Source organism: Camelina sativa, chromosome 6 (assembly GCF_030686135.1).
Source record: "Camelina sativa cultivar CO46 ecotype springtype chromosome 6, ASM3068613v1".
Classification (NCBI taxonomy): Eukaryota; Viridiplantae; Streptophyta; class Magnoliopsida; order Brassicales; family Brassicaceae; genus Camelina; species Camelina sativa.
The window spans coordinates 3,743,289-3,769,161 of record NC_141885.1 but is presented as its reverse complement, the minus strand read 5'-3'; the positions used below and the strand labels follow the sequence as shown (position 1 = coordinate 3,769,161).

General features: G+C 36.0%; 4 protein-coding genes, 1 non-coding gene and 1 pseudogene across 10 annotated transcripts; 3 read left to right on the top strand and 3 right to left on the bottom strand.

Moving 5' to 3' along the window:
- Positions 1–59: 59 nt before the first annotated feature.
- LOC104793932 (uncharacterized) lies at positions 60–1,231 on the bottom strand. The gene is made up of 3 exons (XM_010520352.1): positions 780–1,231; positions 449–666; positions 60–352 (listed from the first exon to the last, which is right to left on the bottom strand). The coding sequence occupies exons 1-3, from the start codon at positions 1,229–1,231 to the stop codon at positions 60–62; spliced, it is 963 nt and encodes a 320-aa protein (XP_010518654.1).
- Positions 1,232–8,288: 7,057 nt separating this feature from the next.
- LOC147942221 (small nucleolar RNA R71) lies at positions 8,289–8,395 on the top strand. The gene has a single exon (XR_015560590.1). It is a non-coding gene; the product is annotated as a small nucleolar RNA R71 (small nucleolar RNA).
- A 4,246-nt stretch (positions 8,396–12,641) lies between these two features.
- On the top strand, positions 12,642–13,139 carry LOC104793931 (S-protein homolog 17 pseudogene; annotated as a pseudogene).
- Positions 13,140–13,816: 677 nt separating this feature from the next.
- On the top strand, positions 13,817–15,466 carry LOC104790326 (uncharacterized). 2 transcript variants are annotated; one of them, XM_010516052.3, is made up of 3 exons: positions 13,817–14,136; positions 14,377–15,167; positions 15,249–15,466. In XM_010516052.3, the coding sequence occupies exons 2-3, from the start codon at positions 14,409–14,411 to the stop codon at positions 15,276–15,278; spliced, it is 789 nt and encodes a 262-aa protein (XP_010514354.1). In that variant the 5' UTR covers positions 13,817–14,136; positions 14,377–14,408; the 3' UTR covers positions 15,279–15,466. The 2 variants fall into 2 exon arrangements, with proteins under 2 accessions (XP_010514354.1, XP_010514355.1); XM_010516053.3 differs by having other exon boundaries at positions 13,830–14,136; positions 14,380–15,167.
- Positions 15,467–15,479: 13 nt separating this feature from the next.
- Positions 15,480–19,772, bottom strand: LOC104790325 (phytyl ester synthase 2, chloroplastic). Of its 2 annotated transcripts, XM_010516051.3 has the most exons (14): positions 18,854–19,772; positions 18,583–18,634; positions 18,376–18,431; positions 18,109–18,267; positions 17,922–18,026; positions 17,703–17,818; positions 17,466–17,587; positions 17,262–17,370; positions 17,036–17,166; positions 16,548–16,914; positions 16,344–16,457; positions 16,119–16,204; positions 15,933–16,042; positions 15,480–15,841 (listed from the first exon to the last, which is right to left on the bottom strand). In XM_010516051.3, exons 1-14 carry the CDS (start codon positions 19,233–19,235, stop codon positions 15,651–15,653), a joined length of 2,100 nt encoding a protein of 699 aa, XP_010514353.3. In that variant the 5' UTR covers positions 19,236–19,772; the 3' UTR covers positions 15,480–15,650. The 2 variants fall into 2 exon arrangements, 1 of the variants encoding a protein (XP_010514353.3); XR_015560361.1 differs by lacking the exon at positions 16,119–16,204 and having other exon boundaries at positions 18,854–19,465.
- Positions 19,773–20,863: 1,091 nt separating this feature from the next.
- LOC104790324 (phytyl ester synthase 2, chloroplastic) lies at positions 20,864–25,330 on the bottom strand. 4 transcript variants are annotated; one of them, XM_087455812.1, is made up of 14 exons: positions 24,596–25,330; positions 24,062–24,113; positions 23,623–23,678; positions 23,384–23,542; positions 23,195–23,299; positions 22,976–23,091; positions 22,774–22,895; positions 22,555–22,663; positions 22,324–22,454; positions 21,868–22,234; positions 21,663–21,776; positions 21,468–21,553; positions 21,273–21,382; positions 20,864–21,205 (listed from the first exon to the last, which is right to left on the bottom strand). In XM_087455812.1, exons 1-14 carry the CDS (start codon positions 24,972–24,974, stop codon positions 21,015–21,017), a joined length of 2,097 nt encoding a protein of 698 aa, XP_087311938.1. In that variant the 5' UTR covers positions 24,975–25,330; the 3' UTR covers positions 20,864–21,014. The 4 variants fall into 4 exon arrangements, with proteins under 4 accessions (XP_087311938.1, XP_087311940.1, XP_087311939.1 ...); XM_087455814.1 differs by having other exon boundaries at positions 24,012–24,113; positions 24,596–25,082; XM_087455813.1 differs by having other exon boundaries at positions 23,394–23,542; positions 24,596–25,078.
- Positions 25,331–25,873: the final 543 nt, after the last annotated feature.

The window sequence follows — 25,873 nt, the reverse complement described above, 5'->3', positions numbered from 1 at the left end:
ATTTGAGTTTCTTTTTTTTTTTTTTTTTTTTTTGTCTGTCAACAGCAAACCAGATAGGTTTAAAGCCAATGAGACGGAACATTGTTTACAAATGTAATAAAATACGGCTCGGAACGAACTCGCTGTGCCAGATTATCCGCTTTACCATTCTGCGTGCGAGGAATGAGGATCAGCGAGAAGGATGTGAACTCCTCTTTATCTTCCTGAATGTCTTCCAAATAAGTCTTGAACACTGGCCACTCTGAGGGTGAAGACACCATCTTCACTAAGTCGGAGCAGTCGGTAAAGAACACAACATCCTGATTATCCGCTCCAATCATGCAACGCATCGCCCAAAGGAGGGCTTCGACCTCTGCATGTAGTGGGGAGAGACTACGCCGAAGATTAGCTGCTCCCATAGTGGGAGCCCCCCCCCCCCCCCCCCCCAAAGGAGGAGAACAAAACCAACCTCGGCCTGCAAATGGATCTGTCGCTTTCCAAAAGCCATTTAGAAAGCATAAGAAATTAGTGTGATCCCTATCCCTCAAAAAGCCTCTACCACCTCCAGGAAATATCCTTGGGACCAAAGATGTAGGCTCAGCCACCTCCTCTAATTGTGCCAAAAACCAAGCCTTTGATTCATCCTCCGCTACCCTCAAAATTGCTTCTGGGTTTGGATCCAAGATACTGAAAATTTTCTCATTTCATGTTTTCCATAGATACCACAAAAGCCAGGGATAAATCTCTGGAGTAGGTGTCTCCGAAAACCGCCAAAATAGAAAATCCATATTAGTATAGACCGACTCCGAAGGGAAATCCCTGATCGTGTCGGAAACTGAGATAAGGCCCACACCTGACGTGTTGGCGGACACTCAAACAAAACATGATTAATAGTCTCCTCCGGAGCTCCACAGAGCACACATTGAGTATCACAACCCAACCCGCGCTTCCGGAGGTTAGATGAGACTGCCACACACCCGGTAATCGCTTGCCACATAAAAGGACGAACTTTAGGAGGACACTTAATGGTCCAAACGAAGGCATGTAATGGTGTAATATGAGGACCAATGTCTTTCCCACCTGAGTTGGACACCCTATGTTGTTGTAAAATGTTGTACCCAGATTTGACCGTATATTTACCTGTCTTTGTGAAATGCCAGCCCAACAAGTCTGGCAAATCCGACCGTCCAATAGGTAAGGCCGAAATGATAGCAACATCTTCCGGCACAAAAGTGGCCGCGAGCTGAGCCATGTTCTAGGAATTGGTGTTCCTGTCAACGAAAGATTTAACTGGAAGCATAGGGTCTAAAATCAACCCATTGCTTAAAGCTGGTCTCGGGGATTGGGCAGGGATCCAAGGATCATTCCAAACTGAAATCGAATCACTGGATCCTACCCGTTTAATGAGTCCTTTATGAACCAGAGAGCGAGCAGAAACCATACTCCGCCAACCATAAGATGGTGAGTAAGACTTTATTGGGTCCAAATGATCTGAATGCCTATAGTAACACCTTTAAAAACTCGAGCGAATAGAGAGTCTGGTACTGTAATCAACCGCCAAAGTTGCTTAGCCAGCAACGCAGTATTACAGTCATCACAACGGAATCCCAGTCCCCCATCCAGCTTACTGAGACATAATTTATCCCAAGCCATCCAATGTAACCCCCGCGAGTCCCCCGATGGGCTCCACCAAAAATTGGAAATCGCACTAGTTAACTTCCGCGTGACCATTTTCGGAAGCCGAAAACAAGACATCACAAAGGTAGGGACAGCTGTGGCCACCGACTTAATCATCACCTCTTTCCCACCGTTGGTCAAAAGTCGAGCCGGCCACTACACCCGATCATATGCTTTACTCATGTCTGTTTTGATAGCCATGAACTTCCCTTTACATGAAGGGTTAGTTCGTAGCCCATGGAACATCTCCTAAGTAATCAAAATATTATCAGAGATCAACCGTCCTTCTATGAAGGCCGACTGCGTCTCCGAGACCAGATAAGGTAGAAAAGTGCGCAACCTCTGGCACAAAACCTTCGAAATAATCTTATATCCCACATTGCACAGACTAATGGGTCTCAATTCTGTCATCCTAGTTGGCTTATCCACCTTAGGAATAAGACAAATGTTCGTCATATTCAACCGCTTGTCAAAAACCCCCTCCTGTAAAAAAGAGTTAACCAAGAGTCCAAATCTGCCTTAACCATCCCCCACGCCTTTTGATAAAACAAAGCAGTCATCCCATCCGGACCTGGAGCCTTGTCCGGAGACATCATGAACAACACCTCCTTGACCTCTATTTCAGTAACTTCTTGAGTAAGGAGATCATTTATGTCCCCAGTAATCACAGAACGAACCTCACCTAAGGCCTCGTCAAAACCGGATGGATCTGAAGATGTAAATAAACCCTCGAAATAAGATACCGCAATATTCTGGATAGTAGCCTCCTCAGTCGTTAACATTAAAACAATATATTGGAAAGAATCTGCATTTATACCATTGTAGTTTAGTATATTGGTAACTGTTAATTAGCCGTTAACGAGAATCCATTATTAATTAACCGTTAACGAGAATCCGTTAATAACAAAACAATGTGGTTTCTCAAACCTAAAACAAAAAATTTAAGCTAAACCTTCCCTCTTATTGATACTAGGTTTTGAACCCACGCTACGTATGGGTATATTTGATATATTTTGATGAAAACTATATATGATTGATGATGGTAGTAAAATATTATCTTATAAAAAATTTAAATTAGTATTAAGGAAAAAGTTAAATTTCAGATACACAATTTTTTGAAATATAAAAATTAGTTGTGTTATAAAATCAATTCTGATAAAAAAAATCATGAATTTAACTCGACATCCAGGCGAGGCGAATTAAACTGATGACCTCAAATATCCTAAACCATTTGTTTGACCACCAGAAAAACAAAACAATTTTATCATCATGAATATAACTCGTTTTTATATTTAATTGATCGCTACCACCTATGTTTTTGTGTTTTTTATTCAATGTTTTTTTATTCTTCATATTCTTTCTTGTCATTTATATTGTCAAATTTAGTGGTAATCGTCATCATTACTTTTACCGTCTGGTTCTTCGCTATACTCTTTTTCTTCTTCATCCTCGTCAACTTCTTCACTTTCTTCCACTAAAAAACCTTTTTTTTAGACTACCACACAACTTGTTAATCCATCAAACTCCAAAAACAAAATCATTTTTTTTTCATAAAAATAAAACATAAGATAAAAAATAAAAAATTAATGAAAAAATATCAACTTATCTATAAAATCATACACAAAAATATGTTTTAGAGCTCATAAGAAATAAAAAGCATAAACTAATTTGTGTGTTTACATAAATATTTATAATATTGTAAACTTTTAAAAGGTTTCGAAATATAAATTTTGAACCTTTTAAAAAGTTTCAATATTTATAATATTTTAAACTTTTAAAATTTCAAAATTATAATATTTAAATACTTTTTATAAGCTAAGAACTTTTAAAAGTTTAATATATTATAAATATTGAAACTTTTTAAAAGTTTAAATATTATAAATATTGAAACTTTTAAAATTTTAAAATTATAATATTTAAAAAAAATTTAAAAGCTAAGAACTTTTAAAAGTTTCAATATTAATAATATTAAAACTTTTAAAATTTTTAAATATTATAATTTATTTTTTTGAAACTTTTTAAAGTTTTATTTTGATCAAATAAAAAACCGGATCAAACCGAATATACTTTTAAACTTGGACGGCTGATAAATCAAGATTTTCTGCTCATTCGTTGTTGGAAGTTGATATGCTCAAATTTACCCTATAGCTACTCTCTCAAATTAAGAGGTCACTGTAATACTTAGGGGTCGAATTCCACAGAGACTCAAGATCAAACACAATAAATTATAGAGTTTTGTTATTACGCTAAAAGAGATGATTTAAATTAAAAAGGCAATACAAAATATTAAATTAAACTGTTGTAAATTCAAGAGATCAAAAAGCTAGGTCCAGGTAATTTCTCAGGAAATTAAAAAATATTAAATCAATAATTAAATAGGATTCAAGCAATTAAAATCAGATCTAGAACTCTAAACTCTTTTGTAAAATATATCAGTTCTCACTGCAAATATTATCTAAATTTAAAATTAGAAAATCCAAATCTCTTTGTGAAATTCTAGGTTAAAAATCAGCTTTAAAAACAGGTTTAGATTGTTCACAAAATTACTAAATCAAATCTCTTTGCAAGAAGTAATTTTTCTCATCAAAAGGTTTTATCAGGAAAATCAATTATATTCTCATATCAATTTATTTTCCTAGCTTATTAATTCTAGATGGCCAATCAAGGATTAATATGGTGAACAACCTATGACGAAGATCTAGAAAGATAATGAATGCCAAATAAACAGATCTAATAAATCATAAAATCCCTAAGAAAAACCCTGAACCTAACAATCAAACTACTCAGACATATTCAATAAAGAACAAAACATAATTCTGAATAATAAGCAATTGAAATTAAAAGAGTAAAAGAGGGAGTTTAGGAATTCTTGTCTCAAAGCAGTTCAAATCTCTCAAAATCTCAGAGGGTTGCGGAAAATAAAACTTGCTAGAATGAAACATAAGGGTTTGTAAAACCTAAAATACTATTTATATGTCCTAAAACACGTTAGGGACTTGTGTTGCAAATATGGAAAACTTCGGGCTACTTTGTAAAACTTCCAAATTTGTGATTCTTCATCGACTGAAGAGGGTGTCGACCGATGCTCCTAAGTGGTGTCGATCGATGTCCTTGTTTTGATCCGAGTCCAAATTGATTCTTCGAGATTTATGCTCCAAAATGATCCAAATTGCTCCATTTTGCTCCTTCTGTGCCAAAGTTCTAGAAACCCTGCAAAAACTCAAAAACATCCTAGAAAACAAATCAAAAGACTCAAAAAGACTCCTTATATCATGGTTAAAAACCACAAAAACCATGATATATCAACTCCCCCAGGCTTAATATTTGCTTGCCCTCAAGCAAAACAGAAACTTAGACCTGTGAAAGAGGTTTGAAAACACAGAAACTCATTTTCTCTCTAAGGTAATACCATGATCATCCAAACCATAATCCATATGCTTAGCAGACAAATCCAAATTGAACCACCATGTAATTCTCCGTTGAAATTCATAGCATCCCAAATTCAAACCAAATTTCACTACTTCCTCCATTAAGGCTTCATCGGTGGGTCTCATCAATTTGATCAATGTCAAGAACCTTCTAGACTCATTCCCGTACTATACCATAACAAGCAAGATATAATTCTTTACAACATGTGGTATTCTTCCTCTCCCCCAGACTTATTCTATTATTATCCTCTTTTGAGCTTTGCTTTGCTGTTTTTTTTTATTATTATTCTTTTTCTCAAAGTTGTAGGTGAATAATGGGGTCATCGGTAATTTACCTACCCCTCGCTTCCAAGCTTTGTGTGATCATTTGACTCAAGAGTAGAATAATAAGGTCTTAGGTAATTTACCTACCTCTCTAAACTGATCAAAATCATCTCATCTTTTATTCTCTTTTTTTTTTCTAAACAAAGCTCTCAGGAATAATTTTTTCAACTTAAATAAGGGAGATGAGTACCATTTTCTTTTGAAAATCTTACTTGTCAGGTATGAACAAGGAGTTAAGCTCTATGAACATCATTCTCCTTGATGAGATAAAAGAAAAGTGCAGAAGTTACCTCAGGCTTTTATGAATTCCGTTGGAAATTTGGATGTCTCTGGTTTACTGGTCAGCCATTGGATTTTTCATTAGTCGGATTAGTGGATTCAATCTGCAGCATTAATCAACCAAGGTAATACACCTAAAAAGAAAAATCATAGTTCCCAACACAATTTTGAAAAATTTGACTCAATAAAAACAAAAATCGGTTTTGACACACTAAAAACCAAAACTATGTTAGTAGTTAGTACTAACCTCCCCCAGACTTAAACGACACTTTCCCCAGTGTTTTCAAGCCTAAGATTGGCAAAATAAAAATAAAATAAATATAAATCAAAATCAAAAGAAAAAGAAAAACCTACTAGTGGGTTGCCTCCCACTAAGCGCTTGTTTTCAGTTATTAGCTTGACTGTGGTGAAGCTCAGGCATCGGGTGGATCAGAACGTGGCAGTGAATGCCTCCCATAGCATGACCTCTTCATCCAAGGTGGTGTATAAGCAATAGAAGAGTGAGGTCTACCAAGGACATGAGGAATAGGACTAGAGCGGGATTTTAGGATGGGTTTGCTTCTTTTATGTCCTGCAAAATCATCAACAGAAGAAACAAGCGCTCTACGATAATCTCGTGGCTTGGTTAACTGCAAAACAGTTTTTGTACCTTTGAAAGCCTTGTTGATGATAGGAGGGGGTTTGGGTGAAAAAGATGCATACATTTGCCTTACCTGAGGACTATGGAGTGTGAAATGGGGAGGTTTCTGTTTGGAAACAGGTTTCTGACTAGGAGCAACTGTTTTGGACAAGTTCGGTCTCGGATGTGGAGGGGTGTCGACCGATGCTAATGTAGCATCGATCGATGCTAAGCCTGCAACTCGAGTAGCAGAAAATTTCTCAACAGAAAAAGTCTGTCCATCAATAGTAGGAGCCCTCCTCAGCTTATCCATCTCAATGTTCATACTCAAACCTCCCACATTCAATGCTATGTGGCTCTTCTGTACATCTATGATGGCACCTGCTGTAGCCAAGAAAGATCTTCCTAAGATGAGAGGGTCCTTAAGCTCTTTATCATACTTCAACACCACAAAGTCAGTGGGAATCATGAAGTTTTCAACCTTAATTGGAATATCCTCTAAGACACCTTTAGGAATTCTTTTGGATCTATCAGCTAAGATAAGAGCAATCTGAGTTGGCTTAAACTCTGTCATCCCTAGTTTCACAGCAACAAAATGTGGCATCAAGTTAATACTTGAGCCTAGATCACAAAGTGAGTGAGCAAACCGTTCTGCAGAGATAGAGCAATCAAGTATAAAGCTTCCAGGATCTGGTAATTTCTCTACAACTCTACACTGAATTATTGCACTCACTTCCTTAGAGACAACCACATCATGCTTTCTCTCCTTCTTCCTCTATGGAGGCTGGTTCAAAAGAACTGTACTGACATCCTTGGTAAGCAGTGCTCCTTCCTCAGTGCTCAAACCATTTGATACCATTCTCTTCACATACCGCTTAAGAGGTGGTGAAAGCTTAACTTCATCAATCAAAGGCATCTCAATCATCACCTTGTCCATCATTGCCTTGCATCTAGCTTCCTCCATCTCCTGCTTGGACTTTCTTGGCTTAGGAAAATGAATCTTAGGTTGGTATACCCTTTCAACTGCTGGAACCTGAGATTTTGCAACTTCGGGTTCTGTCTGAGAGGGGTGTCGACCGACACCCAGGTGGTGTCGACCGACACCCAGGTGGTGTCGACCGACACCCAGGTGGTGTCGATCGACACCATCATCTGAACCCGAGAATTTGGTCGATATTTCTCCCTGTTCTGTAGAAACAATTGCACCAACATCTTCATCTCTCACTGATATGGCAATGCAAGCATGCTTTGGGTTTGACTCAACTCTTCCAGGAAGAAAACCCTCTTGCCTTTTAACAGACCCAACAGTCTGTGCCACTTGACTCTCCAATTGCTTAACATGTACATTCAGTGCATCAATCCTTCCGGTAAGCTCTGTGTAGACATTATCAATCTTCCCATTGAATGTCACTGTCATATTCTCTTTTCCTCGAAGAAGCTGCTCAAGCTTGGCCTCCATTATACTCTCAGAAGGAGTTTGTGGATGTGGAGATTGATAGGAAGAGTTCCCATAAGTCCTTGTGAAGTTGTTCCCTTGTTGCTGCTTCTGAAAATCAGGCTTAGGAGTGTAGCCCAAAGAGTTCCCACTTTAAGGCTTGTTGCTTTGCTGATTACCGAATCTTTGTCCTTGATACCCAGCTCCATACACATAGTTGACATTCTCCTCTGTATTCTCAGGCTCAGGCTCAAATGTCTCAACCTCAACAGCAAATTGAACTGACTTCTTACCCACTAGAAGATTGTGAACTGAATCCAGCTTGGCATTAACAGAAGCTAGCTGTTTTGAATCAAATCCTCCATGTAATCTCTTCCTTTCAGTATCTTCTCTCTTAGTGCTATTGCCGGAAGCCAAATTCTCAATCAAAGCTTCAGCATCTTCTGGAAATCTTGTCTTGAAGTTCCCATGGCTTGCAGCATCCAAAGCTAGCTGATATTCCCAGTCAATTCCTCTGAAAAAGATGCTTAGCAGTTGCACTCTTGAAAATCCATGGTGTGGACAGTCCCTTTGATAAGCCTTGAATCTCACCCAAGCTGCCTTGAAAGCTTCATCTGGTTTTTGCTTGAAGGAGGACAACTTGACTCTTAGCTCATTTGACATGGCATCATCATAAAAAGTAATTGAGGAAAGCCACCTTTACTTGTTGCCAAGAGGTCAAATATCTGGCTGGCAACTGTTTCAACCATTGGGATGCTTCTCCTGCAAGTGAGTATGGGAAGAGCTTGCAGTAGATGTAGTCTTCAGTTACTCCATTGGCCTTGATACTAGTCACCAAGTCTTCAAAATGCTCAATATGGTCCAAAGCCTTCTCATTTGGCAGGGTAGACAAGGGTCTTTGTCCAACCAGTTGAAAATATGCAGGTTTTAACTCAAAGTCATTCCTGGGGAATGGTGGTGGAACAATTGCAGAGTGGTTTTCATACATCAAATCAGCTCTGTTGAAGTCTGCAATAGTCCTGATCAGATCCTGGTTTTGATCCTGTCTTTGAACCGGGTTGTGGAAGTGGTTGGCAGCTCCACGTCCGTCTGCTGGAAGGGGGTGTCGACCGATACCCTGTTGGTGTCGATCGACACCATCAGCCTGTTCGTCAACTACCAGAATTTGCTCGTTTTCGACAGCAGCCTGCTCATTGACAGTAGGACCAGTCTTGTTGCTCCTTGTGTTAGGCTTATTAGGCATGTACCTGAAACACCAAAGAGAAGAAAAACAAAAATGTGTAAGTAGAAAATAAAAACAAAAATTTAGACGAAATTAAAAACTCAAATCTAATGGTAGATCAAAGAGTTCCCGGCAACGGCGCCAAAATTTGATATGCTCAAATTTATCCTAGAGCTACTCTCTCAAATTAAGAGGTCATTGTAATACTTAGGGGTCGAATTCCACAAAGACTCAAGATCAAACACAATAAATTATAGAGTTTTGTTATTACGCTAAACAAGATGAATTAAATTAAAAAGGCAATGCAAAATATTAAATTAAACAGTTGTAAATTCAAGAGATCAAAAAGCTAGGTCCAGGGAATTTCTCAGAAAATTACAAAATATTAAATCAATAATTAAATAGATTCAAGCAATTAAAATCAGATCTAGAACTCTAAACTCTTTTGTAAAATAAATCAGTTCTCACTGCAAATATTATCTAAATTTAAAACTAGAAAATCCAAATCTCTTTGTAAAATTCTAGGTTAAAAATCAGCTTTAAAAACAGGTTTAGATTGTTCACAAAATTACTAAATCAAATCTCTTTGCAAGAAGTAATTTTGCTCATCAAAAGGTTTTATCAGGAAAATCAATTATATTCTCATATCAATTTATTTTCCTAGCTTATGACCAATCAAGGATTAATATGATGAAGAACCTATGATGAAAATCTAGAAAGATAATAAATCCTAAATAAACAGATCTAATAAATCATAAAATCCATATAAAAAATCCTGAACCTAATAAGCAAACTACTCATACATATTCAATAAAGAACAAAACATAATTCTGAATAATAAGCAATTGAAATTAAAAGAGTAAAAGAGGGAGTTTAGGAATTCTTCTCTCAAAGTAGTTCAGATATCTCTCTCCCAAAAGCTCTCAAAATCTCACAGGGTTGCAGAAAATAAAACTTGCTAGAATGAAACTTAAGGGTTTGTAAAACTTTTAGTTCAAAAAAAAAAAAAAAAGGTTTGTAAAACCTAAAAATACTATTTATATGTCCTAAAACACGTCAGAGACTTGTGTTGCAAATATGGAAAACTTCGGGCAACTTTGTAAAACTTCCAAATTTGTGATTCTTCATCGGCTGAAAAGGGTGTCGACCGATGCTCCTAAGTGGTGTCGATCGATGCCCTTGTTTTGATCCGAGTCCAAAATGATCCAAAATGATCCAAATTGCTCATTCTGTGCCAAAGTCCTAGAAAACCATGATATATCAGAAGCATATTAATCTTATTTATACTGGTTCTGAACCATTGTCTAAAACTTTTCTAGGCGATGTGGGATATTGTGCATAGTTCTTTTATTTCCATAAATTTAAAATTTTCCTTTTTCTAAAAAATTCTGGAAATTTAAAAAATGTTAATGAATGACATGTCAAATCCTGATTGGTTGTTTAAAATAATTTTTAATATAGAAAATTCTAAAGATTTTAAAAAATGTTAATTAGTGAAGTGTCTAATCACAATTGGAGGTTTAAAATCTTATATGGATGCCTTTAGGAGCTTATAGCTCATACTTTTTATTATTATAGATTTTGAGTCTCCTAGAACTCTTACAACCGACTTATACTAATTTAAATAAGTTAAAATACCAAAATTTAATCTAATAATAAAAGAAAATCCTAATAACCAACTAATAAGCATATAGCACGTCGACTTAAAGGTTGTCCTCAAGTTTCAGCTCATGGTGTGCTCCTTGCAGCTACTCTGTGCTGTCTCACATCTTCCACCATGTCCTTATCTTCAATTGGTTCGTCCTCTTGATTAGCCCCATCATTGACTACCGTGATTTGAAAAAAGATGCTGAACCCTTCGAAAATGGCCATCTCATCATTTCTGAAGAGATTTTCCCGTAATCCTGGCCTAATTTCACTACGGCATGGTTCGAGATGAGAATGTGGTACCTGATTATGAGGATCGTGAGTTCTTGTTGTTCCCAGCTGACTTAATCCACCAATTTCTTGCACCGTTTCTTTCCTAGGAAGATGTTTGATTACGAACTCTAGTTTTTTGCTAATCTCCTTCAACATATGATCTTGCGCTACGATTCTGGAATCTAGCGACACAAATTGATCCTTCGCTTGTAGATCCGAAGTTCGCACCTTCGTATTCATTTGCGAAAGCTGCTCGTAAAACTCAATTGAAGCTTGCTCCACGGTTGATAGCTCCTTCACCGATGTTAAGACTTGTTCAATTGCTCGAAATTGATTGATTCCCCAAATTCGCAAACCCTAATCTCATGCGAAGACTCGATCTAGCACACAAGCGCACCAATTGATAAGAAAAGAATCACTCATTTATTATCTGAAAACAATCTGATACAAGTGTAGAACCAGAGAGACCTCTAAACACAGCTAGATCATAACCGTCTCCCTCAGAAGTCACATGCGACTCTGTTTCCTCGCAACAAACATGAAAACTACTTTTTTCTTTTTTCCACATTTATATACAACATCACATTTTAGTCTCACACGTGTATTACTTCTACTCCACACGTGTTGTAGCCTCACTCCTCTTCTTCCTTGTATATACTTGAAATGGCTTATCATGTGCATTTTCGTTAATCTATAAACATGGTATTTATAGTAGTAGTTGTGATATCGAATTGCTAAAAAAAGTTGGTGAGCAAAGAAACGTATCTTTGCAAATCATACAAAGGTATAATTTGCGTAATGCCAATATGAGACCACTCAATTGGTTTCAGTTTCTCATTACAGCTGCGAGATTTTCTTCGTTGAGATAAGAAGCAAATCGTTGTGGTTTTTGATAAAGACAAAGTGGATTTAATAGAAAACATATATAATTTATACATCGTTAGGGAGGATGGATACTTCAAAGAAATCTGAATATGCAAGCATTGTTTCTAAATTGTGTGCTATTATATATATGCTCCAAGTTTAATGTAGCTTGAAATACATATAGTCTGTTTCTTGCATATTTACTTCTGTTTGTCAAGGTCTTTGAACACGGTTACTAAGTCAATATATTTTAATTTGTTTCTCATCGATCTTTTTATTTGCCATATTTGACGTTTTTGGCTGCTTGGGACAACATCTATTCAGGGTCTAGGATTAGCTAGAATCTTGTCCAACCATAATTGATAATTGACTTAAATATAATTAAGAGTCATCCGACTAATTTTAACGATGAACCAACACATGTTACACATGATAGACAATGGTTGGTCTGTTAGATGTTCAACTGGAACTCGACAATTGTCTGGATGGATTCAGCTGGCTTTTTCAAAAACCATACAACAGAACCACCTGACAAGGGTTTGGAAAAAAAAAACCACCTGACAACGGTCCCAATCCCTTCTTGCCAGATTCCTCCAGTCCGATGTCGAAGTCTAGTCAATACCTACAAGACCAAGCTTTCGTTGTCAATTAATTTTATAAAATAGAAGTGCAATACAATCTCGCGATGGGATAACCTTTGCTAATCTGGTACTTACAAATTCAAATATTTATTTTTGTCAACCACAGATTGAATAGTCTCTGATGATTGGTACCTCAACTATTAAATAGCAAACTTATATTTATAGACAAGAAAAAAAGAAAAATAAAAAAGCTAGTTCATTCCAAAAAAAAGAGAGCTTTAAAACAGAAAAGTAGTGGCATAGATGTCTAAAACAAAAGATCTACGGATCTTCCAAAAACAATCCAAAAATACATAATAATGAAAAACTTCTCAATCTTTGTATCTGTGTGTAGCCTTTGCATGCTTGGTCATGTAGCTGGTTCCGGAATAAAGATTGCCAACGAACTTAAATTCAAAAAACTCCTTTGGATGAGATGATATTCCAAAAATGACGTTCTAGGTCCAAAAATAATACCCATTGGACAGCAGTTTGAAAACTATTTTGGCACTAACTTTTGGGGTGCGACTCGTTTTATGTGTACCTTGCGACAAGGGCCTAACTATAGACACTATCAGAACTTTACAGCATTTAAACTTTTTAGTCATTCTGATCATGGAGGCGTATGGGATTGGAGAGCGAGAGAAGATGGCATCTATCTAAAGAAAGAAGGTGGTAAACATATAAGAAACGCGGTTAATATGCATAAAGCATTTGATTGGATATATTAAAAACATTATGAGCTATTTGAAAATCAAAATAAGTTTCAATATTTAAGGTGATCAATATAAGATTTAAACAATACTATTTTTATTGTGTTGAGTCTATCATTTATTTAAAATTCTTGTAAAAATTCATTTTTTTATTTAATTCATTATTTATAACTATATAATAACATTTTGTGTTATTGAAACCATATAATTTTTCTAGTTATGTGTTTTTCAGATGTAAAAATATATATAATAACATTTTGTGTTATTCATTTCATTATTTGTGAATACTTAATAACATTTTGTGTAATTGAAATCATATAATTTTTATATGTAAAAATTGACTACTTGAAGTTGGAAAAAGTTTTGCTAAATCGTTTGGAGATGTAACTAAATGCAAGCACATAAAATTCCACAAAAAAGAACATGGTATTTAATACAAACTATTTTAAGATGTTTAATTTGGATGAATAATTTGTAAATCCATGTAAAATTATAAATTATAAAAATTAAAACATGTGGATTTTAAAATAATATGTTTTATTGTAGTAATTTTTAATAATATAGTAGAGGAGTTCAAAATTAAGTGGTTTTATTTTATTTTTTAGACTGGACACTTTTGTAAAAAAATGTGTAGTAGCTAATGAGGTAGCGACAAAGTTTAAAACTCAACACCCAACCCAAATGTTAAGACCCAACATAGGCCCAAATAAAAGGGTTAGGGTTCTTCTTTTTATATATTACGTAGATATAAAACGCAATTTTCAGTCTGAGGAGTTCGATCCAAAAGACCATTTAGAATTAGAGGTACCAATCAGTAATCTCATCTCATCACTTCTCTGATTCAATTCCTCTTCTTATTATCTTCTACTAAATCGTCTCTTGTAATGGTGGATTCGATTTTGTAACGAGTCGAAAAAAAAAAGGAAAACAAAAAAAAAAAATCAGAAGATGACAAGTAGAGAAAAACTGGTTTCTTCGTTGAGTTGAACAAGGGGACATGTAAATCTATCACTAGAGGCGATTTAGCTTCTCGTTCGTCTTCAATCTCGTAAAGAAGTATGTTATGTTCTCCTCATTTGCTTCTGTTTCTGTTATTTGTTATTTATTTATTTATTTTATTTTTTTTTATCAATTTCAGTATTATGTTGTTTGATTGTGTTTTAGTTTGGCAATTTCTTTGATTTTTTGGGTTTAGGGTTTGATTTTGTGTTGCAGCATTGTTATGATTCATGTTTTATGGCTTTAATGGAAGTAACCCAGGATTTAAATTTCTAAAAGCTTTGGTTTTTATGGCAGTAGGAAGCATCTCCAAAAGCAAATTGTAGAACATGAATCTTCAGATAGAGCTTCCTGATGATGGTTCACGGCAAGCTTCTTCTTCACCTTACTCTGGAAAAGCCAAGGCTGTTTCTGAATGTGGTATTGGTGGAGACATGTATGATCCTTTTGTAGACAGCTTTGAACCAGCTTCTGTGGAATTAGATTGTGTTCAAGAGCATGAACCAGTACCAAAGGCGAGCGTTTCTTCCAACAGACCGCTCAGTATGGAAGAAAACATTCAAGGTGTTGATAAACAAGCTCTGAGTGAGTCAGACATGACAGCTCGGGTCAGTGTTTCCTCTAACAAACCACCTGATGTTGAAGATGAAAACACCACTACAGGAAATGATATTGGAGTTGTTGTCTCTGGAGAGAATGATGAGTTTTGTGAGAATGCGGAGATTGGAAGAGAATGTAACAGCCATGAGACTGTGACTCCGAACTCCCATAACGAGGATATGAAGGTAGAGCACAATGTACATGAAGGTGATGATGACATGAGGAAAAAGTCTGGAGAGAAAACAAAGGAGAAGGATTCGTCAAGGTCCATGAAGCTTTTCAAAGTCGTGCTTACAAAATTCGTCAAGGATCTTTTGAAACCATCGTGGAGACAAGGGAACATGAGCAAAGAGGCGTTTAAGACTATTGTTAAGAGAGTTGTGGATAAAGTGTCGAATTCAATGGAGGGTCATCGTATACCCAAATCAAGAGCTAAGATCGATAGGTACATTGACACTTCACGGCAGAAGCTGACTAAACTGGTTATGGTAAGTCACATAATACCCTCAAATTCCATCTTTACCGAACCAGACTCGTGATGGTGGTTCTTCATTTTTTGTTTTTGGCAGGGTTATGTAGACAAATATGTCAAAGCATAGAAGATAAGAGAATCAAAGGGGATTTCCCATAACACAGCTTTCTGCAGCTGGAGAAGATTAGACCTTTTGTCTTGTCTGCAAACGATGTTTAGTCAGAATTGTTCTTCTACGGTTGTGAGTTTTACAATGTAAATGAAGAATCCATCATTTTTAAAACAGAGTAGTTGAAACGCTTGTCTGATCCTAAATCCACATCTCATATGACTGCAGTGAGAAAAACCTTTCTTGATAGATTCATGTACAAGTACTAACATAATCAATTTAAAATATTTTTGTCTAATTTTGCATGATCAAATAAAGACCTTAGACCACTAAAAGAATCTTAGAACCTCTAAGCATCTTGATATAGCCACAGTAGCTCGAATAGAGAATTTAAAGTTCAAAAGTTGGAATTTCAGAAGACCAACCATGTGAGGCTTGATACAACGTCCTTGGCAACAAATGTCTGTAAGGATCAGTCTCTCTTTTTACTTTTAAATAGGCAATGCATTGTTCGACTTCAGACTTTACTTGCAAGTAAACCTCTTGTGCCTTTTCTTTCTCTTTCAGCTCTTTCTCCTTACCTGCCAGAAAACAAAACCCGTCATTGTTGCAAGTATTGAGGTCAGTGATTTGAAGTAGAGAGCATACATTTAGATTATATCATATTCGTACCTGCTAAGTCTAGTGGTTTTCCAAAGTAATAGTAGAACCGCCCTGGAATCTTAGGTACAAGTCCTGGGAAACAGCAATCTTGGTTTCCCAGTTCGCTCTCGTCGCCTTCCCTGACGTTCATAATCAATGTTCATATGAGTATTACTTATTTTGAGAACAATATATTAATAGTGTGTGATGTAACACCTTATGTTGCCAGCGTCCTTTGTTGCCTTTTCTACTAAATCCTTCAAGATAGGGATGTTCCTTTGATCATTGGAATCCAATACAATCTAAGAAATTCAAAGTAAACTCATAACTGAGGTTCGAGTAGATATAGACTAGAGCATATGTCGAGTTATCGTCGTTCTAGGTTGCTGATTTGCTAACGTGTAAACATAAAGGAAGCGGAACAGAGTAGGTAAAGCTTACTTCGCAGATGTCGTCTTCTCCAACAACACCAAAAGGAACTATTTTCGCCCCAAACTTAGATGCAACTCTCACAAACTCGGATCGTTCTGGCCAAAACAGCTTGTATGCTTCACCCTGCATAGTCACTCTGTACATGTAAGCCTCTAGAATAAGAATGTCCAAAGAATGTAGAAACCGTAAAAGGTTTATAAACTATACTGTCACCTTTCTATGCAAAGCTTCACGGACACCTCCAGGATACAAAAGCACATGAGCCTTTTCACGCAGTAGTTTGTAGATATTGAAACTGGAGACTGGGACTCCACCCATTATCTTATATTTGTCAAACATCTTTGTGTCGACTAACGAGTCTGGGAGATTCTTAAATACCAGCGGATGTGTCAAACCCCGCAGGTGAATGTTCCTCTCTTTCATGAGTTGAAGTACCATTGGAGCCAACTCAAATCCCAATATCATGTGATAGCCAACGTACAGAACAGGTCCTTCTGATGGTAATCCTTCGAGGCTCCTTACAATTGTGCCGTCTTCTAGAGTTGACAGCATTACAGGAGAGGTACCATCCAATAGAAATCTGCATTGCAGTACATATAATTCACTATCCACTATAACTTTATACTTGATAGTCTGATTTTTTTTGCCAAGCATATAGAAAAAGTAAGATATAGATCAGAACAATTAGTAAGGCATTTTACCGGTGATCGTCTACTTGTTGTTTTAACTCATATGTGGTTGGCATAATGTAATCCGTAATGTGATCATGAGACTTCCCACGGCGATAAAAACAAGTACACTTGATTATAGTAGCCAGATCTACGCCGTCCTCCTAACATGAGATGTAAAAGAGATTGTTGAAGTGTTGGTTACAAATATGTATCAATGTATATTTCTTCTATTATTGGATGAAGAGAGATCACTAACCAAAAGGGGAAACTGTCCACTGTCATCAAGCTTACGGACAATACATTTTGGCAACGTTCGCGAGTATCTGTCAATGTCTTCCTCGTTCAGCAGCCACTGATCGCGTCCACTGCAATAGTCATAACAAGGTATTGACAAATACTTAGGCTCCAAGCTATAATTAATACCTCTTTACAAGTTAAAATATTCAGAAAATTATTGGACCTCATAAGTATGAGTGTTTCCGCTCTGACTGAGTATATGTGAGAATTCACAGAAGCAATAGCATACTTGAGCATTTCCAGTTTCCAAAGCAGTGTGTCCTTAGGCAACATCCTACTGATAGTCTGAAAATATATTTTGATCACATTACTAGATGAACACTAGAACTGAAACTGAATTGTGTAGTCAATAAACCGAAAACCGAATATAGATCATAACTTTGTAAGAAGGAATACTTACAGGAAGATTAGTTGAAACAGCAAGGATATCTCTTAGCAACCCTCCACCCACTCCGCCCATTCGCTGGCTAAAAAATTCATTTGACAATGCCTCTAACATTCCAGTCAGCGGATCGCCTACCATAACAAAGAAACACATTTTTGAATAAGTTCTTGGTACTCAATAATTTGGTTAACTTATGATTCAAGAAAGAAATATGAGAAGAGAATAAAAGTGTACCTTGGTTAACACCGATGATATCTTCCAATAGTGTTGGAATACCACCTGGTAAAACATTAAGCATTCCTGATAGAGGTTGCGATATGAAGTTGTTGACATGTGTGGCTGCAACAAACAATGTAACTCTGTTGAGAAAAGATTTGTGATATTCACTGATTAAGAATCATACAGAACGAGAGCTTTTTACCTGGATTAGCCAAGATCAGAGAAAGATCAATATTGGGATTCCTGGCTGCAACATCTAAAGCAAGACATGCTCCAATAGATTCCCCAACTAAATATATAGGTCTATTTGGGAACCTAAAGGACTCCGACTTAACAGTCTTCTCAATAAGCTTCACTAAGTCTGAGTGAAACAGAACACAAACAAAAAAGGCTTTAGTTCGCAGTAACTATCTTCTCGGTCAGTGTTAATCACTTTTTGTAGTGCTTCGAACGGGAAATAAAAAGGTACCTTTAGCAGGAGTACGATCGCTGACTGGAATGTGAAGGCACCAAATATCAAAAAACCTACTCAAAGTCAACATCCCTTACATGTTAATAATACTTCAAAAACTACCTAAACTCAGAAGTTCTTAGACAAACAAGAAGAGAATGATGAGGAATTTTCAGAAACAGAGAAACCATATATTCTTGAAAGGAATAATGTGAAATTACGCACTCTCCTAGTTTCTTGTGATGGCGAATGAGCCCTAGTCCAGTCCCATCGATCCCTGCAAGTTTTTAGTTTCTTCAGTTTCGTTACCTTGAATAACCTTAACGTTGCTTCACAAAGAAAAATGTAAAGTCTAAATCCATAGAAAGAAACTATCTCAATATAACCAAACAAGATCCATTTATAATATTATTTTCTTTATTGGCACTGATGTGCGAATCATTAACCAATCATCCACTATAATTCTTGAATTTACGTAAGGGGAAAGAGGACAAACCAGGCAAAAAGAGGAGGAGAGGAGAGCCTTGAGCTTGAGCGCCACTCTCCAACGGAGAGAACCAACGAGGTGGACCCCCTCCATCTCCCACGAAACCTTTGGCTTCCTCCAAAAAATCCGACAAGCTCTTCCTCAAATCAGGACGGGCCGCCTCCACTTTGGAATACGGATTCTCGACCACCTTGCCCACCGTGGCTCCATTTTCATCATTACTCTTCCGCTTCAGTTGAACACCCCTAGGAGGAGGAGGAGTCGTGGATGTTACGGATTTGACCGAAGTGAGTCGATGTTTCGCGGCTGAGGTCCGGTACTGCCGTAGGTTTGATGAAGATGAGACGGAACAGAGACCCAAGGTCGAGCGAAGTACTGTTGTTGTCTCCATTTGTGAAAAGCTCTAATCAGAAGAGTTTTTGCCGTTTGTATTTTGCTTATATTCAGAATATGACAAAACTATTCCGAACAAAAGAGCCAAGAAATTTTATTATATCCTTTTTGAAAAGACATTTATTATATTGGACGTTTCACATGAGGTATAATTTTGTTTTAAGAAGTAATAAATTGGTAAATCATTTGACTAGCAAAAATGGTTAATAAAGAAACAAATCTGCTGATACAAGATTTTGTTTTTGCCAATTAGATTTAGATATATGATTGAATAAAGAAACAAATCCACTAGAGCTGATCAATGATCAGGAAATGCTTTGGGTATCGTATCACTGAAATCATGCATGAAACTATTCCGAACAAAAGAGCCAAGAAATCATGCATGAAAGTAAGAAAGAGATTTGTTTGTAATCCCAGAAAAAAAAAAAAACTTAACATTAGATTAAAAAAATAAAAGAAGATAAAAATTTGAGAAATGACCAAAAGTTTTTATAAATAAAGAAATAACAGTTTGTTTGACTAATTAATTATATATGGGCTAGTCAAAATATATAGAGATTTGGATATATACAACACCAACAGTGACCTTTTGGATCTTGTTATAATTTAGAATCTAAATATAGACGTGCAAGGTTCGTCTTCTGAAATTTCTACAAAACAAAAAGAAATTTCACAAACTCAACTATTAATCACATGTATGTGTATAACTTTAGATATTTTTTTTCCTAACGTATTAGTTAGATTTTAGAAAAGTATATATACTATAAGATCCATCATGCAAACCAAAAAAAAACAATGGAGATGTTCGTTAATTCATCTAGATAATGCATTATTCAAATGGTCCATATGATACATTTATATAATGTATATGTATGCTATTCGTATATGTATTTAGGTCTATCTAAATGCAGTTTTGTTTTAACAATATGCATATTCATCATCATCATCTGGATGCATATGGTATCAAAATATGTAAAATGCACATGTTTTTTTTTTCTGTTGTAAGAATATGCATCTACATCCAAATGCATATACTAGTATCAAAATGAACTAACACACACATATCTTCTTAGAGGGTTCTATTAGATTAAGTATTTTGGAACTTTTGTGTTTCTATATTAAATACTCTGTTATTCAAACGGTGATTTTGAAATGTCTTCCCAAATCTTATGAACCTGAATATAGAATTTATCTAACATATAAATAATATATAATCCCTTATTATTAAATCAATGATTTATATATATAGAACGTATCAAATATGGTGTTATATATTTAGACTTTCACAATTATGGTGGAAATGAGTTTTGAAAGATATCGCATTTACATTTTCAGTTGAACATATGGTACAAACAAATCACACCTATTATAATAATAATTGAAGAGACTTTAGAAAAGTTAGAAAACATAGATGCCCATCGACTCCGTCTCTATAAATACTACTAGCATGTATAACCGTCAATTAATCTCTAACTTGATCCTTAATTTGCATTTTTTAAAAGTAGTTAAAATGTTTGTCTGATCCTTAACCCACATCACATATGACGGCATTCATAAGTCCCCTTAAATTGGTTAAAACTTGACATCTTATGAAGTAAGAGGTAGATTCATGTCATGGACGTTCAATTAAATAATCTTGTCTTATTTTCCATGTAACCAATTAAAAGATTTTAGATCACTAAAGAATCAGAATCTTAAAACTTCTAAATATCATATGATTAGATGTGTACAACATATAAAGAGCCACATCGTAATTTAAAAAAATAAAAGAGAGATTTTAGAGATCAAAGGTAGGAATTTCAGAAGACCAACCATGTGTTGCTTGATACAACATCCTTGGCAACAAGTGTCTGTAAGGATCACTCTCTCTTTTCATTTTTAAATAGGCGACGCATTGTTCGACCTCAGACTTGACTTGCAAGTAAAGCTCGTGTGCCTTTTCTTTGTCTTTCAGCTCTTTCTCCTTACCTGCCATTATTATAAATATTGAGGTTAGTGATTTGAAGTAGAGTATACACTTTGATTAAATACGTACCTGCTGTTTCTATTGGTTTGCCAAAGTAATAGTAGAACCGCCCTGGAACCTTAGGTAGAATTGCTGGTAAATAGATATCTTGGTTTCCCAATTCGCTCTCGTCGCCTTCCCTGACGTTCAAAATCAATGTTCATAAGAGTATTACTTGAATGATTATGAGAACAATCTATAAATAGTAGTGTGTGATGAAACAACCTTATGTTGCCAGCGATATTTGTTGCCATTTCCATTAAATCCTTCAATATTGGGATTTTCCTTTGATCATTGGAATCCAGGACAATCTGAGATATAGAGTAGAGTTATCATCATTTTGAAAACAGAGACACTGCTTCTGCCTCTTGCTAACTTGTGTAAACATGAAGGAAGCGGAATCGAGTAGAGAAAACTTACTTCGCAGATGTCGTCTACTCCAACAACACCAAAAGGAACGATTTTAGCTCCAAACTTAGATGCAACTCTCACAAACTCGGATCGTTCTGGCCAAAACAGCTTGTATGCTTCACCCTGCAAACTCACTCGGTACATGTAAGCCTCTAAGATAAAAATTTCCAAGAATGCAGAAACTATGAAAAGTTCACAAGACTAATATTATCACCTTTCTATGCAAGGCTTCACGGACACCTCCAGGATACAAAAGCACATGAGCCTTTTCACGTAGTAGTTTGTAAATACTGAAATTAGAGACTGGAACTCCACCCATCATCTTGTATTTGTCAAACATCTTCATGTCGACTAACGAGTTTTGGGGATTTATAAAGAACATGGGATGTGCCAAACCCCGCAGGTGAATGTTTCTCTCTTTCATGATTTGAGTTACCATTGGAACCAAGTCAAATCCTAATAACATGTGATAGCCAACGTACAGAACAGGTCCCTCTGAAGGTAATCCTTCGAGGCTCCTTACAATCGCTCCGTCTTCTAGAGTTGACAGCATTACTGGGGAAGTACTAGCCACTACCAGTCTGCACTACAGAATTTATCATTCGGTATCCACAATAACTTTTTACTTGATAGTCTGATATGTCACAGAGCAATTAGTGAGGCATTTTACCGGTGATCGTCTACTTGTTGTTTTAACTCATATGTGGTAGGCATAATGTAATCCGTAATGTGATCATGAGACTTCCCACGGCGATAAAAAGAAGTACACTTAATGATCGTAGCCAGATCTACGCCATCCTCCTAATATGAGATGTAAAAGAGATTGTTGAAGTGTTGTGTTGGTTACAAATATGTATCAATGCATATTTCTTCTATTATTGGATGAAAAGAGATCACTAACCAAAAGGGGAAACTGTCCCTTGTCATCAAGCTTACGGACAATACATTTTGGCAACGTGCGTGAGTATATGTCAATGTCTTCCTCATTCAGTAGCCATTGATCCCGTCCACTGCAATAGTCAACAACCACATATTCACGAACACTTATGTTCCAAGCTAGAATACCTTTTTACAAGTAAAAGATATTCAGAAATTTATGAAACAGAGAAACTTATTGGACCTCATAAGTATGAGTGTTTCCGCTCTGACTGAGTATATGTGAGAATTAACAGAAGCAATAGCAGACTTGAGCATTTCCAGCTTCCAAAGCAGTGTGTCCTTAGGCAACATCCTACCAAGAGTCTGCAAATATATTTTGAACTCTAGAATTGAAATTGAATTGTGTAGTCGGTAATCATAAGTTTCTTAGATGGAATACTTACAGGAAGATTAGTTGAAACAGCAAGGATATCTCTTAGCATCCCTCCACTCACTCCGCCCATTTGCTGGCCAGAAAAATTATTTGACAAAGCGTCTAACATTCCAGTCAGCGGATCGCCTACCGTAACAAAGAAACACATGTTTGAATATGTAACTTGAAACTCAAGTAGTTGGTTAACTTATGATTCAAGACAGAATATGAGAAGAGAATAAAAGTGTACCTTGCTTAACATTGAAGATATCTTCCAATAGTTTTGGAATACCATCTGGTAAAGCATTAAGCATTTCCGATAGAGGCTGCGAAATGAAGTTGTTAACATGTGTGGCTGCAACAAACAATGTCTATGATTAGCATATATTTGTGACATTCACCGACTATTACAGAATCTAACAGACAGAGAGCTTTGTGCCTGGATTAACCAAGATCAGAGAAAGATCAATATTGGGATTCCTGGCTGCAACATCTAAAGCAAGACATGCTCCAATAGATTCTCCAACTAAGTATATAGGTCTGTTTTGGAACCGATGGTACTCTGACTTAACAATCTTCTCGATAAGCTTCACCAAGTCTGAATACAAAAGTATTTAGTTCCATGTAACTGTATTCTCTGTCAGTTAACCATTTTTTTGTAGTGCGAGAAAAATGTACCTTCAGCAGGAGTACGATCGCTGACTGGAATGTGTAGGCACCATATATCAAAAACCCTACTCAAAGACAATGATAAGAATGAAGGTAAGAACTCTTCTCTCTTATCTCTTCTTAATTCCCTAATACAAACTATGAACCCTAACTGATAAGATTGGAGTTACAGTTCTTCTCTCTTATCACCATGAACAGAGATGCAGCTCTGATCTAACAAACTCACAATGTTGATCACGCAGGATGAATCCTATATTTTTCCTCTCTACCTCTATTTATACTCTATCCTTCACATGCTTCTCTTTACTCTTAACATGTGCCTCTCACATGTGCTCTCTTATCAGACATCAACATCAAGAATGAAGATCCCTTACATGTCAATATTTCAAAAACTCTACCTAAAGTTGAAGTGTTTGGACAAACAGAAAAATAATGTGAAAATACGCACTCCCCGAGTTTCTTGTGATGGCGAATGAGCCCTAGTCCAGTCCCATCGATCCCTGCAGGTTATACATCTTCAGTTTTTTTTAAAAAAAAATAGAAAAAAACAGGAAAAAAAAAAGTAACGTTTCAAAGATCGTAAATCCGTAGAAACTATCAAAATTTAACCAAAGAAATTTATCATATCCCTCTAAAGATCCATACATATTATTATATATTTTTAATTGGCTTAAAGAATCATTTTACTTGCCATTCAAAAACCAGTTAACAATGAGTTGGAGAAACCGTAGGCCCTATTTATATTGTGTCAACTTCCAATATAAAATAAGACTGATAAGACTGATTGATTAATCCGTAGGCCCTTTTGCATGCTCCCGCAAGCCCACCTCGGATTAAACTCAAGACTCCAAGTGATCACTTACGTCTATGAGACACGGATCCTCAACCACGACACGTGGGTTGGTATCCATTTAAATCCCAATTACTACCACGACACGTGGGTTGGTATGAATTCAAAATCGGAAGGCGAAAGAGGACAAACCAGGGATAAAGAGGAGGAGAGGGGAGCCAGGAGCATGAGCACCGCACTCCAACGGAGAAAACCAACGAGGTGGACCTCCTCCATCTCCCATGAAACCTCTCGCTTCCTCCAAAAAATCGGACAAGCTCTTCCTCAAATCAGGACGGGCCGCCTCCACTTTGGCATACGGATTCTCCACCACCTTTTCCACCGTAGCTCCGTTTTCATCATTATTCTTCCGCCTCCGTTGAACACCCCTAGAAGACGGAGGAGTCGTGGATGTTACTGATTTGACCGAAGTGAGTCGATGCTTCGGGGATGAGGTCCGTTGTTGTAGTAGGTTTGATGAGGATGAGACGGAACAGAGACCCAAGGTCGAGCAAAGTACCGCGATTGCCATTTGTGAGAAGCTCTATAGAGAGTTTTAACCGTTTCCTATTCAGCTTATACTCAGAAAGGAGCCAACAACGAGCCAAGAACAAAACTTCGACATGTCACATGCGTAATTAATCTCATGGGGTCCTTGGAGTATCGTTTAATAATTTTGGAAGATCTGATGGGATTTAAAAAATTTGGAATGTTGATAGATTTTAAGAGAGTTGATATGATTTATGGTTTCAAATTTTACATAAAATCATGAGATTTATATTTTTGTATTTTTAACTAAATAAATTTTTCAAAATCTTCCAAAATTCTTAACAATCTTTAAAACTTATTAAAATTTAAATCTACAAACTGTTTTGAATAACAGTGGATTTCAAAGTAGATTTTTAAATCATTAGTTGAATAACAGTAGATTTCATGAAACTTTTTAAAAACATGAGATTTGTAACTTTTACACAAATCACTTAAAATGTGAAATTGGATACACCTCTCTAACAGTCGATATAATAATCTATACTATTAAATGAGAAACACAATTAGGTATTAAAAAAATATAACATATATTCATGTTGTCAAACAGATCCACTTGCATACATAATAAAAAAAGTTAATCTTTCCTAAAATAATGGTAACAACTATTAAAAAACATAAATGATTAACTTTTTTTATAATTGATTATAGATTTTGTATATATATATTCTCATATAGATATAAATAATTAATAATTAATTTTGAATATATTAAGTTTTCCAAATATTTTTCTAAATTAAATATTAAACTAATCATTTTCTCTTTAAATTTAGTTAGAACATACCGTCACTATATAAAAAAAAAACCAACAAGATTACAAAATGAAATTAAAAATATTATAATAAAAACGAAATTAATTCTATTAATAATTTCTTGAATTTATAA